This window comes from Somniosus microcephalus, chromosome 16 (assembly GCF_052327205.1).
Source record: "Somniosus microcephalus isolate GS21.2 chromosome 16, FLI_Smic_1.0, whole genome shotgun sequence".
In the NCBI taxonomy this organism is placed as follows: domain Eukaryota; kingdom Metazoa; phylum Chordata; class Chondrichthyes; order Squaliformes; family Somniosidae; genus Somniosus; species Somniosus microcephalus.
Genome location: NC_141002.1, coordinates 46,705,736 through 46,722,211, shown reverse-complemented (window position 1 = coordinate 46,722,211; position 16,476 = coordinate 46,705,736). Strand labels below are relative to the sequence as shown.

The window sequence follows — 16,476 nt, the reverse complement described above, 5'->3', positions numbered from 1 at the left end:
GGAAATCAATGCTTTATAAGAATTACAACATTTGAATTGCTGTCAGTCCTATCTTTCCACATATGTAAGCTAGCTGTGGTCTCTGAAGCAGAGTGATAACATTAATGTGAAACCAGTTATTCACAGACTTAGCAGGCGTTCACTAGACCCACATGCATCAGCGAACACAACAGAAGAAGCTGGGTTGCTTCTTCAGAAAACAGCTTTGATGTGAAGTTCTGCGCCCCAGGTTTATTCTGTTTTTCGCACTATTGTGTGTTTTAATTTCAGACCTCATTGGGACCAATTTTCAATAGCTGGCCACTCCATTTATGAGCCATCCAGCAGTTGAAAATGGCGGTGAGAAAGTGGCCATCCCTTGGATTTCTAAGCCCTGCCTGTAATTGCACTCTGCACTCCCTCCTAAAACAGGCAGGAAGCTGCTTGCACAGGCAAATCGGAATCCTATGCTGGTTTTAGGACTCCATTTGCAATTTTTAAGTACAAATGGGCAGAGCTTAGAGATTGTTGGAAGCTGTTCCAAAAACGGCATGGAACATTTTTTTTTTGGGGGGGGGGATTCCTGTGCAGCCAGGAGGAGCAGGATTGCTTCTCCTGCCCCACAAAATGTTGCGGTCTGCTGCCGGCCGCTGGGTAGACACCCCACAGTGCACCTCCTCCCTCATTTTACTGCTTGCATAATTGGCCCCAGTGAGGTCTGAAATTAAAACAGGAAATGCTGGAAAGACACAATAGGTCTACTAGTGCGAAAACCAGAATAAACCTTGGGTGCAGAACTTCATATATAAATGCAAGTCTTTCATTTTACTGCTGCCTTCTGGATTGGCTTGCTGTTGGACCAGTGGACTTTTGGCCCCCCAGTTTGGCAGGCTGCCCGCCAGCACTTACTGAGAACTGGTCAGCTACCAACTGCATTCTAATGAGGCCCAAACCTGAAGTTGGTTCAGGCCTCCTGCTGAATCTATTGGGTGGGCGCATCAGATATACTGCCGACTTTGCATCATTCCATAAACATTCAAAAGTTCATTGTTCATGCAGTTTCAAAGTTTTTGTATTCAAAAATTCTTAAGCCTCAAACATGGTTCAGAAGGGAGAAATTTTAACTGAACTTTTAATGGAAATAAAGAAGCATTAAGTGCTTTATGTAATCAGCCAACTCAAAAAAGACAAAAGTAATTTCCAGAACTGGCAAGTGAATTCAATGACAAGCAGGTAACCCAACTTAGGACTTATCTAGTTGGGACCTTTGCACTCTTACATCTACATTGCTCGATCAAATGTGTCTCACCCCCATAAATTTAATTTGGATGAAATACAAAATGAGTGCACAACATTTTATCCATACCCATATGTGAAACGTATTCAAACCACATTCAAATATATGAAGCATATAGAAGATTTGTTGATTCTGTTCTATAAATGGCCTAAAATGTGGGCATATTTTTGAATGGAAGTTGAACCTGGCTATGAGGGGTAGCTAGAGGAAGGTAGAAAAGAAAATATCTACAAGGAGCAAACCCTTTAATTTTAGTATTTTGATATCGTTTTCGTTGCTGCTGCTTTAGCATGTTTTTAAAATAGTCCAATTTGAGTAAGCGCCATCTGAAAAATATGTAATTCACACTCCTCTTTTGGGGCTGACTAAAATTAACACCTTCGGCAATGTGGTAATTTAATGTATTTTATACAGAACACTTCAATAATGAATAAAAATAGAAAAATGCATAATTTGTCAAATTGTATTTAATTTCTAAATTGCTAACTACTTTGTAATGAATAATTGTAACTGTATGATTTAACTAAATCGTACATCTTGTGATAATATATAATCAAAAGAGCCTACATCATTTGCTGCATTATTTTTATTGTTTTTCACATTCATTAAAGATGTAAAATATTGTTGAGCAATTTTATGAAGTAGCCCCCCCAGATGCAGAGCTTCAGATGTCAGAAGTGCTAATTGGAATATCAAGCACGGAGGTTACCGAGTCTGTTTCGCAGTCCGCGCCATTTTTCATGCATTAATTACTATGTTACTGAACAAATAGCTATGTTCTGAAGAGCATTCAAATTTAATTTTCAGTATCATGTATAAACATGGGAAAAATCTTACTATTACCTTCATTCCTCAAAATAATTTATAGGATTGCAAGTAACTGCTTCCATCGGGGAGGTGATGGGTGGAGTGATCCTGCTGCCCACCTGGTGAAAGTGGCCAGAGGCCCAAAACATGGTCAGGCCTCATTAGTGTTCCATTGGCGAGCTGCTCATCCTTTTGGAGCAGATTAGCTCGCTGATTGGAGGGTGTGAGAAATCTGTTGGCTCCACAACGAAGCCCAGCTGGTTCAGATAAATTAATGGGGAGGGGAGAGGTGAGGTGATCTCAGCTCCTCATGGCACCATAAAAATCTTTTAAATACTTTTTTTGAGCAGCCTTTTAAGGTCTACGCCAAGTACCAATAGACGGCACGTGCACGGCGCATACATCAGGGTCTTGTTGATGTATCAGACTCTGATTTTCATGGGCTAATGAGACTCCTGCCTGTTTCCAGCAGACACCTGGGCCATCCATTTCAAGATCCCCACCAACATGGTAATGACCCAGACGTCATGGGAATGGGGTGATAAGTTCAGCACTGCTATTTTTGTTGTGTTACCGTTCTGTTCCCACACAACAGGGGGGAATGAAAATCAGCCACAATATATTTTAAATAGTTGTGATTACACGGCACAGTGGCTTAGCATTCAGTCCTTTCACCCCAGGTCTTAGATGCGATCAATTTTCATCTATGTTGATGGGATGAATGTCTCCACTCTCTCTGGTTATACAGATCCTAAAGAAATTTTCAGGAAAGTTAAACTTGTCATTGTGAGCCTTATCTAACACCAAAGATGAGATTTAAATTCATCCTTCAGTAAGCTACTTTGTCTTGTAACAGTCAAAGATGCAATGAACATATCTAGATAGGTTTAGTCATTACCCTGTACCTATATTCATTTTCAGAACACTGAGACACACTGAAATGACAATTGTTCATGGCTATTGTGAGTTGCTGAGTTTTGTGCTCCTAGACTTTAGTCTTAAGTAACAATACAATTTTATGACAGCAATATACTGCCCTCCCAGAGGGGCAATATAATGCTGCAATTAAATGTTATTGTTACTCAACATTCACCTCAATTTTAAAGATGGGGAGTGCTGGGGTCAGCATTGAGCACTTTCACATCTTTGCTATAATGCTCTGTAAATGAGCACAGGAACTGGTAATGACTGTAATAATCTATATAGGGAAGACAATGAGTGAATTGTCAATAATAAAATAACTTCAACAGTTAAGCTTAAGTTTACTTTTGAATCTTAGTAACTGCTGGAAGGCTCAGTGATACAATACTGAAACATACTTCTAGGGCTCGATTTTATTAGCCCTGAGGAGGCGGGTCTGTTGGGAAAATCGGGGAAAAATGGCTTCAGACACCCAACCCACCTCCATCCCACCACCACCCGATTTTCCGGAGTGTCTGTTTAGCCGCTCCCAAACTGACCTGTCTCCAACTGCTGGGACAGGTAGTTAAGGCAGTTAACAGCCTGTTAACTGCTTTGCTAATCTTATTTTCATAGTGGTTTCCCATTTTCCTGCTTCTGGCTCCTGTTTCCTGACTAGTCAGAAACAGGCCAGGTTCAAGGAGACTGGTTGCTGGAGGACATGATTTATATGCAATGGTGGAGCGCTTTAAAAGTGCCCCTGAAACATGGCTGACATTCAAATGCAACAACTTTGCTGTTGTAGGTATGGGATAACATTTTGCACATCGACTGACCTTCTGACTGTTCAAGCTGACACCCATCTGCAGTGTGTCATGAATGGAATTATTTCAGGCCACTTCGACTGTGCGCTTGCAAGATTGTTACCTCAAATTAAATCTATAGCAAGGGGATGGGAAACATTTATGGCCCCTCATCCTGGTCCTCATAATCGGGGGAGTAGCAGCCATGTGGCTCACCACATATCTTCCTGGGAGTGGAAGGGCGAGGGGAGCCTTGCATGCCCTGTTGTGACCAATGCAGCATCCCTCCAGTTCACTGCTGCCCGTCAACCAGGGTATGCACACTGCTATGCCACACTACCATAAGCTTACTCTTCGACCATAGGTGGCCACCATATGGCTCTGTAATTCCAGGCGACACTTGTCCAACGTCATACTTCATCTCTGCTATATCCTCTTATTTCCTATCACTTTTACCATCAGCATTACAAATGTAAGTCGCCTTGAGCCCTCAATGCGCTTTTGCCATTTCCCAGAACACATAGGCCACACAATCAACTGTTTGCCATAATTTATCTTTAACACATGATAAAATATACCAACAACATTCAGGAAAAAAAATCACCCAAGTGAGTCCCCTTGTGACTATAGGTGCTTAATCTTTCTCTTGCGTGTGCTTCTACGTGGTGCTTCCCCAGTGACTTCAGCAGATGCAGAGGCACCTTGCTGACTAGGATGCTGCGCCTGCTTAGATGCCTTCAGCGGGCGTCCTCTGGGTTTGGGAGCCTGGGAGGGCTCTTCAACAGTCTGCTCTTCCTGCGGCTGTGCAGGGGCTGAAACAGCCATCTCTGCAAAGTGGGTCTCTGACCGAGGGCTCCATAGTGGCATGGTCATGCGAGCGATTTGAGAGGAGCCCACACTTCCTTCTGTCCTGCCAACAACATCCCTCTCATGGGTCAGCTGCACCTCAGTGCTGGCAAGTAGAGAACCTTGCTGCACTTTAGAGGAGCCATGAGGACCTGTATCTGCACTGGCAGTCCTCCTCAAAAGGATGTCCATGAAGCTCTGGTTTCTCTGCTCAATAGCTGCCCATTGCTCCTCCAGAGATGTCATTCCAGTCTGAACAGTCACCATGTTTTCCTGACTCTGGCGACTTATTTCCTCTATGGCCGTAGCCATCCTTCCACAGAGATTGAATCCTATCCATGGTGGTGCATTCGTGCGCCATTGCCTCCACCATGGCAGTGCTGATGTTACAGATGGACTCCTCCATTCTCTCCACACTCACACTAACCCTGGAGGCAAACCCTTCCAGAGACACCTGCACTTGTTCCTGTATTTCAGGAACCGATCTTTTTCTGGTTGGCCCCAGAGGCATAGCATCTGCATGCAGCTCAGCAGAGCTAGGAGAGTCCTGCCACCTCCGAGGAGGACTCACCACTGCTGTCGCTGTCTCCACCATCTGCTGATGCTCACTTGTGCACAACACTACTCTAGCTCGCGATGGCCCCACCGAGGTATGCGTTGCTGCGCTGGTGCTGGTGACGCTGGTCCCTCAGAGGCTTCAGGTTCCTCTGAGGAAATGTCCGGGTCTTTGTCCTGGATCGTGGGGAGGGGGGCGCTCAATGGTCCTGTGGGAGAGTAAAGGCTTGAATTAGACATTTGATATTGATGTAGCAGACACATCCTTTTGAGCAGATGATACAAAGCAAGTCTCTATGAACATCATATTGCATTGCTTTCTGAGAGCATTGAAAATCTATTATGTCACCAGCTTCCTCTAGTGTGCCCGTCTCTCCATCACCCACTTTCAGGTCCTCGGCAACTCCAACAATCTCATCTGCTGCCTCCTCAGCACTTGTCAATGTTGCAAGGGTAGCTGTTCCTCCTCCAGTCATTGCTCTCTCCTTATTGTGGGCTATCTTTTCCTGCAAGGAGGGACACAAGCGGTGTTTCAGCCACAGTGATGGAGTGAGTGTGATTAATCCCTACCATAGAAGCTTTGAGTGAGACGAAGATGGGGTAAGGTGCCCAGAGGAAGGTAGCTGCCTGTGCATTGTTAGTTGTTGTCACTGCATGACACTGAGAGTGAGTCTAAGGGGTGCATAGACAGGATGCTAAAGTGATTCAGTGCAGAGAAAGAGATGGATAGGAAAGGGTGCAAGGGAAGTAAGAGTAAGGTGGGATGTGAAAGAGGAGGCTTACAAAGCAGAGTGCTGGTGATGAGAAGAGAAGAGAAGCAGAGTGAAGGCAAGTGAGATGGAATACTCACTTTTGATGTTCTCACAAGATCATTAAACCTTTTGCAGCACTGGATCCATGAGCGTGCATAAATGCACCTTGCGCTCACATTCTGAGCAATGCGCAGCCGGGCTGCCTTGGTCTGCTGAGGAGGCTTCCTCCGGCCATCAGGAGGGAAGAGACTCTCCTTGTGCCCTCTGACAGCATCAAAAAGAACTTGGAGGAGCTCATCATTAAAACGAGGAGCTGCCTTGCCTCTGGAAGAAGTCATAGTTTTGAAAAGAAGTGCAGGAAACCACAATGGAAAGGCTCAGGCGGGATGGCAGCTTTAAAAGCAGCTGCTATTATGATATCATCAGAGGCGGCCAGCTGACCCGATCCCACTCATTGGACCGGCCAGCGCGCCTCCATGAAATTAACAAGGTACTTTAATAAAAATCGCAACTCTGCAGCTGTTCCCATCAGGAGTGGCTCCCGAACCCGCCCGCCACGCAACCCGCCTCGGGAATTAAAATCGAGCCCCTAGTGTCATCTCAGTAAAAGAGCAATTAGACAGGAAGTTAGGACCCTAAAAGATAAATCTAACTGTGAAATTAAAGATAGTTGAAATGTTAAATTAATATTTTCCAGAAGCATTCATTAGAAAGTATAATACTAACTTGCTACCTAATACTTGTAATACTGATAACATTCCAGAGGATTTTGAAGTCAGTGTAGTAAATGTAATTGATAAGTGAGATACATCTTAAGATGCTGAAGGAAACCAGGGAGGAAATTCATGGGGTACTGGCTATTTAACAAAGGAATCACTGGGCACTGGTTATGCAGAACTGGAAACAAAAAAAGAATTCCTATTTTTTGAAAAGCCAAAATTGTCTGACCAAGGCAACTGCAGTCCCAATAGCCCAACACCAACAACAAGCTAAATAATGGAATCTGTTCTGAGGGTTAGGCTGGACAAGGACCATTATAGAAAAGACTTAATAGGAGAATCCAATGTTGATTTTGAAGGAGAAGATTCTCAATTTCTCTGAAGATGTTGGAACTCCCTTTGATATACTATATTTAAGCTTCTAGAGAGCTTTCAACAAATTTCCACATCAATTAATTTAGAAGCCTCAGGAATCCAAAGGAGAACATGGGACTCAATAAAAAGTTGGCTATAGGAAACAGAAAATCTTTGCGAGAGTTATAATATAAGACTAGACGGAAGTCCTGCAGGGATCAATACTTAAACTCTGTTGTTTTTAATGCACATTAGGAACAAATGAACTTGCGATTTATATAGCACCTTATGTCCTCAGGACATTCCTAAAAGCTTCACATCCCATGAATTACTGTCACTGTTATTATGTAGGCAAATACTTCAGCCAATTTGCACACAAGGTCTCACAAATAGCAAATGAGATGAATGGCCAGTTAACCTGTTTTTTAGTAGTGATGGTTGGGGAAGGATTTTTTGGGGTGGCCTTTGGGAGCTACATCTTCCGTCCACTCTACAAAGCCATCGATGTAAAGGGGTGAGACCAGGGGCAGGGACTCCTGAAGGCAGCTAAATTGGCCAGGACATGTCCCTGCTTCTCTATTACATCCACTTGAATGGATTTAATGGGCTGGATTTTCATTGAGGAGGCAGGTAGGAGGCGGGACTACAACTTTCGGGGTTGTAGTCCCGCCTCCATCGAGTTCTAGCCAACCCACATGATTTTGACCTGATTGACATTGTTGAGCCCACCCAGCGGGCTCAGCAGGCCAAGTAAGGGCCACCCGGCAACAGGTGACGTCACAGATTGATATTTCATCTGTCAAGACCTTTTGACAGATGAAATGTCAGCATTTGACAGCTGTTTGATGCTGTCAAACACTGACAATCTGTACTCCAAGTTAATTCCTTCCTCTCAGGATGATTTAGAGATCTCCCCAGAACAGAAAGCTGAATGCTGCAATTTTTGACAAATCGCGGCCATTCTGCTTTCTGTGCTGGTGAGATGAGGGACTCCCGAGACCTGAAGGAAGGAAGGCTGTAAAGGTAAGTAAAACTTCTTTAAACACTTTAAACACACCAAACACACTTACCTCTGCACTCATGCACCCATCACTCACCTGAACATCGGACATCTCGAACCCTCCGAGCCCTTCATCCTGATGGCCCGCCTTGCTAACTTGCCGTGGTTTGGAGCCGTCGGGAATCCCACATTTCACCAATGAAAATAGGGATTAGGCTAAAAACTGCCTGTTAACTACCTGTTAACAGGCAGTTAATTGGCACTAATCCCCTTCCCGCCTCGGGGAGGCGGGTCCCAGTGCGGGTCGGGTACCCGCCTCCTTTGAAACTGGCATGGAGGCGGGTTGGGGGTGGGATGGCTTCATGCCCCCCGATTTTGGGATTTTAACCCCCCACACGCCTCCAATCCCGCCTCCATGGCCCAATGAAAATCCTGCCCAATATGTCATCTGAAAATTGGCACCTCCAATAATATAGCACTCCCTCAGCATTACACTCATCTGTCAATGTAGATTATGTGTTCAAGTCCTGGATAGTGCTTGAACTCACAAACTTCTAACTCGGGGGCAAGAATGCTACCAACTGAGCCAAACTGACACTCAAAATGACTTAAATACTGAAACCAACTATACATTTTCTGATAGCTAGAGGGAGTGCTTTAAGGTCCGCTACTTAGAGTGCTTGATGCCAAGACCTCACAATTGCAATATGGATCCTAAGTATGTCATAGGACCCCGATTTGAATGTTATGTGGCCTACTGCCTGAAACAGGCAGGCGCTCTGGCCACTCATTTCAGTGCCCTACCAAAGATGGTGGCAGCTGGAGCACCAGCATGAATGGGGCAGTACGTGACCCGACAACATTTTCAGGCTGGTACCACCCCATTTACACCTGGTGGAGACATTCAAAATCAGCTCTACTGTGCTCAGTTCTGGATGTCACAGAAAGGATTTAGAAAGATTGGAGAGGATATAGATAGAACAACAAAGACTGATCCATTTGTGAAGGGGTGAGCTATGAGGAAAGAATTAAGACATTCCAAATCTATAGTCTGGAGAAAAGGGCCCTGAAAATTACTGGCAGACTCCTACTGTAAGTCCGGCAGGAGTTCACCGGAACAGTCACAAACTCAGCTGGGCCTGGCCTTGCGCTTTGTTGATGTTTCCAGGTAGCTTTGAGGAGCCAGAGTCTGCATTCGCTCTTATAAGGCCATTGATGTAAGACAGTGCAGGCCCAGGCGGAGGGAGCCGGCATACAATCGGCACAGATATGTCTTGTCACACCAGGCATGCCAAGCCAAAAGGGGTGGAATTAGAACCTACCTCAAGGCCGGCGTTGGGGTCTACATTCTTAAAGATTAGAGGCCCAGAAAACTAGGACGGAAACTTGTGGGGTGCTGAATATTTCTGGCAGACTCCTGCTGCAATATTAATGAGGAATAAAGAATAATCTAAGAATTGGTGAAAGGTTTCCTGGAGTACTCCAATAACAGAAGTGTGTTATTTCAGTACCTTTTTACCAGTAGCAGTAGGAGTTTAAAAAAAATTGCTTGTTCTATTTGATTAATACAGTGTGATGCTGTCTGTGAAATTTGATAGAAAACAGATGTTCAGCCCTGATTAAATAGGGGCCTCACTTGTGCAGCACATGTCCACTTGTCTGCGGAAACAGCTGTTTTCCATTACACCAAGGTATGGGTTTCATTCACTATTCGCAGTTTAATGGCAATATCCATGCTCATTAATAAAAGATACAAGGGTAAAATTTCCATTGATGCCGCCAATGCGGTGCAAACACAATGTGATTGAACTTCTGCCAACTACTCATGCATGTCCATTTCTGCGCTAACTTCCAATTTGGCCCCTAATTATGTCATCATGGTGAACTCCTGCCGACAACATGGACAGGGCCTGTGCACCAAAGCGCATGTGACCAGAATTTTGGAGCACTACAGTAGATGCACAAAGTTCTGCAGTAACTTCTTCAACCAGAGCAGAGAGCAGGAACTGGAACAACATTACCTGGCAAACTGAAGTGACTGAACATTTTGAGAGAGTCAGCCCAATGCAACGTCAGAGCCAAAGAACTGCCAGATTCTGTGATGCAACAGTAGAGGTTCGTCTACATAGGTGCGAGTAAAGAGGGCTGCCATGTTTGGGACTTTAGAGCACCTTTCTGAGGAGGTCCCACAAGACTAAATATAGTCTCCTATAGCTGCAGGATATGGATCCAAATGAAGAAAAAGGTGTTACACCTGAAGTACTGCAGGCAAAGTACTCAAACAACCTAACAGTTGTTTCACTGCTTACCATATATGGCCATATGATAGCAGCACAACATCTTTAAGCTGGAATTTACCACCCTACTCAATGTCACACTCCCTTCTTCAAAGTCCTTCACAGGTAAGTGCCCACCACTTTTGCAGATCACTGAGCACCCAAGAATTTCCAGTCATCTCAAATAGTTTATTTTGCTGTACCCCTAACCCATATTGGACTTGGTGTCAAGAATTTGCCAAAGGAAAAGGATGTCCGGAAACCAAGTGCTGGCGTAATCCTAAATTTGAATAAAGGCATTGGCCCAGAAATTCGGGTCGGGGGCTTCCCGCGGGTGCAAGCCCCCGACTTGCACTTGCCTTGCGCGCCGGCCGTTGAGCTGTGGGCCCCCGTGGAATTCCGATCCGGGGCCTGGTCCCGCTGTCGGTGCGCAGTGCTTGCATATCCCAGGGGCGCAGTTAGTTCGATGCGTCCCCTGGGATCACGTGGGCCATGGGGATTGCTCCATTCATAAGTTTGACAGGAAGAGCTGTCAAAACTTATAAATACTACGGCCCCAAAACATCACTAAATCTTCAAATAATTTTTTTTTTAAATCACATTTTTAAAATAAACGATAAATTACATGAAATAACTATTTTAAACAATAATTTAAATTTTTGAAAAAAATTATTTTATTTTCTAACGGGGCTAAAAATAAACTTACCTTTCTTTAAAGTATTTAAAAATAATAAACCTGTGGAAAAAATGTTTTAATTTTAATTAATTCACCACTTACCTTGTAAAAAGCAGGCCTTACACCTGCTTTTTAAATGTGTAAATTCTGCAGACTTACCCTCCCGGGAAAACCTGTAAAAAAAAAAAAAAAACCTAAGTTCGATGCGCACGCGCAGTCTCTCCTGCGCATGCGTTCGAACTCTGAACCCCTTCGTTCAGGGGAACGGAAGTGCCGGTTTCCCGCGCATGCGCAGTGCATGCAGGAAACCAACACTTCCATTGGGCCTACGGGTGAGTTCCCCGTGCGTACTCACCCGTGGAGACCCGAATTTCTGGGCCATTATGTGAAATTTTAAAGGGATATTGCCACTTAAAAGTAAATGGCTAATTATACAGGGACAGACACTTGGGTAAGTCTTTATAACGGGTGTATGGGAGAACATTAGAAGCAAAATCAACAACAAATGAATGCACTTTAAATTACCTGTATAGACAATAACCTAATTTGACAACAAAGTTCCATTTCAACCAATTAAGGCATCATGATTTTTGTGTCAAATAGTTTTTGTCCTTTATTGTCTGTATGTCCTGTCTTTTTAAAAGTTTGTTGAAAAATTATTTATAATATTTAATTTTCTTACATCAGTATGGCTTACTTTTGGTCATAAATTAATTAAAAACAAGGCGGCAGGTTCTGCGGTGGGTGTGATGGCGTACTCTCAGAGTATGCCGTCATATCGCCTTTGAAATCGACCGCAAGTTTGGGATTTCCACATGCACTAAATCCTGATCTTGTGATCTGTCAAGGTACGCCTTGACAGATGGTCCTCACCGACGGGGAAATACTCATTGCTGGCGCAGTGTTGGGCTAATTGCCCACCAACTGCCCAGCAATTTTACTGTTAGCGAAAGCAGGTGCAGGAGCCTGTTTCAAACAGGGGGCTCTAGGGGGGGGAGGAACTAAATACGATTAAAATCACTACGGAAGTGGTACTTGGTAAAATAATGGGACTCAAGGCGGATAAATCCCCTGGACCTGATGGCTTGCATCCTAGGGTCTTGAGGGAAGTGGCGGTAGGGATTGTGGATGCATTGGTAATAATTTTCCAAAACTCCCTGGACTCAGCAAAGGTCCCAGCAGATTGGAAAACTGCTAATGTAACACCCTTATTTAAAAAGGGTAGTAGGCAGAAGGCTGGAAACTATAGACCTGTTAGCCTAACATCTGTGGTTGGTAAAATGTTAGAGTCCATTATTAAGGAGACAGTAACGGGACATTTGGATAAACATAATTTAATAGGACAAACTCAGCATGGTTTCATGAAGGGGAAGTCATGTTTGACAAATTTGCTTGAGTTTTTTTAGGGTGGATAAAGGAGAACCAGTGGACGTAGTGTATTTAGACTTCCAAAAGGCATTTGACAAGGTGCCACACAAAAGATTATTGCTCAAGATAAAAAATCACAGGATTGGGGGTAATATTCTGGCATGGGTGGAGGATTGGCTCTCTAACAGAAAGCAGAGAGTTGGGATAAATGGTTCGTTCTCAGATTGGCAACCAGTAACTAGTGGTGTTCCGCAGGGGTCAGTGCTGGGTCCCTAACTCTTTACAATCTATATTAACGATTTGGAGGAGGGGACCGAGTGTAACATATCAAAGTTTGCAGATGATACAAAGATGGGATGGAAAGTAGTGAGTGAGGAGGACATAAAAAACCTGCAAAGGGACATAGACAGGCTAATAAGTGGGCAGAGATTTGGCAGATGGAATACAATACTGGAAAGTGTGAGGTTATGCACTTTGGCAGGAAAAATCATAGAGCAAGTTATTATCTTAATGGCAAGAAACTGGAAAGTACTGTAGTACAAAGGGATCTGGGGGTCCTGGTGCATGAAACTCAAAAAGTTAGTATACAGGTGCAGCAAGTGATCAAGAAGGCCAATGGAATGTTGGCTTTCATTGCTAGGGGGATGGAATATAAAAACAGGGAGGTATTGCTGCAGTTGTACAAGGTATTGGTGAGACCGCACCTGGAATACTGCATACAGTTTTGGTGTCCATACTTAAGAAAAGACATACTTGCTCTCGAGTCAGTACAAAGAAGGTTCACTCGGTTAATCCCGGGGATGAGGGGGTGGTCATATGAGGAGAGGTTGAGTAGATTGGGACTCTACTCATTGGAGTTCAGAAGAATGAGAGGCGATCTTATTGAAACATATAAGATTGTGGAGGGGCTTGATCGGGTGGATGCGGTGAGGATGTTCCCAATGATGGGTGAAACTAGAACTAGGGGGCATAATCTTAAAATAAGGGGCTGCTCTTTCAAAACTGAGATGAGGAGAAACTTCTTCACTCAGAGGGTGGTAGGTTTGTGGAATTTGCTGCCCCAGAAAGCTGTGGAAGCTACATCATTAAATAAATTTAAAACAGAAATAGATAGTTTCCTAGAAGTAAAGGGAATTAAGGGTTACGGGGAGCGGGCAGGAAATTGGACATGAGTCTAGGTTCGGAATGGTCATGGCCCTGTGGGTAGTGGAGTGGGCCCAGGGGCCGTGTAGCCTGGTTCTGCTCCTACTGTGTTCTAATTCTGTGTTAGATTTCAGGAGATGGTTTTATTCCTGTTCCTGGCTGGGGTGGAGTTCGCCTTTACAGAAGGTAAGTACTGTAGAAAATATAGGGACAGAGTGATCTCCTGGAAGAATTTCGATCGCCTAGATGGGTCGGAGAGAAATTTCCCAGATTTTTTTCTCCCAAATTGGCCATTGGGTCTTTTATCTGGTTTTTCGCCTCCCGGGAGATCACATGGGTTCGGGTGGATGGAGGGTGATAGAAGATTTGAGGTTAGGATCAGATCAGCCATGATCTTATTGAATGGTGGAGCAGGCTCGAGGGGCCGATTGGCCTACTCCTGCTCCTATTTCTTATGTTCTTATGTTCACTGCGAAAGGAACCCATTTGAGTTCGTCTGAAAGGATTGTTCACCATTTTGATATCACTTCACAATAAAATACATGTACCTAGTGGCAACATTTAGAAACATTAAAAATATAAAATATGACAATTAATATTTATAATTATCAATGTTTTCTGCACTCCAATTGTATGATCAAGAACTGAGCATTCGGCATAGATTATTTACACTTCCTTCAAATGTATGAAATAAAACCATTTTGCTATTTAATTATTTTATATAATACATTTAAAGCTGCCCCACAGCTGGCTTGCTACATGCATGGTGTATAGTAAATCAAAAGTACCATTGCCGACACCTTTCAGTGCTGTTGAATCGCAATTCGTCATAATGGACCTTTGACAGGATATTAAATGCTAGCCTTAAACGAATAAAAAACTTGCCTGATTTACATAAAACAAATCCAAACACTTCCTTAATTTAAAAAACCCAGATGTTTGAAGTACAGCACAGTTAATTCTTTGGGCTAGCAATATGCTCTACAACACTCTACAATGCTCCTTAGTAAATAAGAAAAGGAACATGTTTCTCAGTATGAAATATAAATAACAACGTTTAATACACATCCCAAGTGATAGAAACTGTTTAAACTTCAATAGAAGGTTGAACAGTTAAATGATTTATTTCACTTTAGTAAATGGTCAAAGGACAAGAAACTTTCTATTGACCTCAAATTATCTTTTTTAACCTTCAAGTGAAAAACAGATGCCAAATTATTGTTGCTATTTTGTTACATAAGTTTAACAAAATGCTGATGTAAGAACTAAGTCCAAGTACCAGTTTAATTAAAAGTTTTTAAAAAGTAAAATTTAAAAAAAATGTAATTTCAATGGAAGAGACTGAAAGAAGTTTCAGTGGGCGTGGCTTAGTTTTGACCGATTTTTGTGGGCATGTCTTCCCTTACGCAGAGGCTGTATGCTGCGCTCCTGGCCTTCGTGATGTAATACACTATGCACAATTCTGCAGCACCGAAGAGTAAGTCTATGTTCTGGGCCTCGCACAAGGTAAGTTTGTATTCTTTTCGGAGGTCGGTGGCATACTCTGTAGCTACACTGCCAACCGCAATTTTTGGGCCATTAATTTTCACTGCAATCAGACTCACACTATATCATTGCATTAGTTAGTAGAAACCATTGAGGATTTTTCTTCTTGTTGATTTTGACCTAAAAGTACAAGATCCCAACCTTGCAATGCTAGCATTTATATCAGTGAAGATAGTAATCAATACATAATACTTTAATACACCCCAGTCAGTGTCGGAACTAAAACATTTGATGAAGGGAGAAACCATCTTGGTGAAAAAGATTAAGATGTGCACTCACCCTACAACCACTATAATGAAATCTAGTAAATTCCAGCCATTCCTGAGGTACGCATTGGGGTGAAAGAGAAGTCCATAAGCTATTACTTTCAAAAATGCTTCCACTGTAAAAACGATGAGAAAGAGATATTCCACTCGTTCCTGTAAGAAAAAAGATAGAATGGTGTTATTGTGGTAGCACTGAGTGTAATTCATTTGAATTGAAAGATCATATGCCATTACATGTGACCACTCATCAAACCCGAATATCTTAACAGTGCTCAAAGGAAGTCCATATGACCTTTTCCTTGGACTGCTGAACCGTAACTTTTACACTTCAAAGTCATATGTATATGCATGTGCATGTGCCACTACCCTATCCAGAGATTACTGGTTCTGTTACTTAATTGTCCAATTAACACTTAATTCACCTCCCCTTCTGCAATATGCCTCAGTTATTTTAATCTGAATAAATTATTGAGGTGTTTTAACTACTCACATGAACATGTATACATCTGCAGAAAGCTTTGCTTTGCTTGATGCATTCTATATGCTTAAGATGTGATTATTTGCCAACACTCCAAGGAACTTTAATTTGAAGACATTTAAATTATTTTATCTAATGGAAATTAACACTCAAAAATCATTGGCATGCTAAAAACGCATTTATTTTTAAAACCTGATTAAAATATTTCTGTATATCTTTTGACTTTACACCCTAATCTTGAGCATATGTGGTAGATAAATGTTATCTCATCATTTCTTTAAATACCAAATTCTCATCATACCAGGGTAATAAATGAACAGATAATACTGTATTAAGAAAAGCCTTTTGGTTCCTCCACAAGTGAGACTGATCTGATAACTCTACTATGTAGGTCAGCTCATGAGTAGAATAAAAATATAATTACTGCAACTCTTTGCAATGTAGTGCTCCATTTAGATGTGAGAGATAGATACACATATATAGATACATAGATGGATCAGTCAATTTTGTGCAAGTTTTGTTTTGTCTGGTATTGTAAAAATAGCATATATTCAATGACTGAAGTTCATTTTAGGTAACTGTTTGTATGGAGGGGCACTATAGTTTAGTGTGATATGATGAGAAGCTAAGAGTTCCACAGTACTTGACATCTTCATTATGCAGTTTACCAGTGAAACAGCAAGCATCAGGTCAAGAAATGAATATAACTCAG

At 42.6% G+C, this 16,476-nt stretch overlaps 1 protein-coding gene across 1 annotated transcript in view; it reads right to left on the bottom strand.

The window, feature by feature from the left end:
• The window catches only part of LOC147106123 (voltage-dependent L-type calcium channel subunit alpha-1C-like), a 531,473-nt gene extending 515,508 nt beyond the window's left edge, over positions 1-15,965 (bottom strand). Inside the window, exon 1 of the mRNA XM_086008919.1 lies at positions 15,300-15,965. Within this exon, the coding sequence (XP_085865045.1) occupies positions 15,300-15,517 (218 nt within the window). The 5' untranslated portion in view covers positions 15,518-15,965. The remainder of the gene's footprint in view (positions 1-15,299) is intronic.
• Between the last annotated feature and the right edge of the window lie 511 nt (positions 15,966-16,476).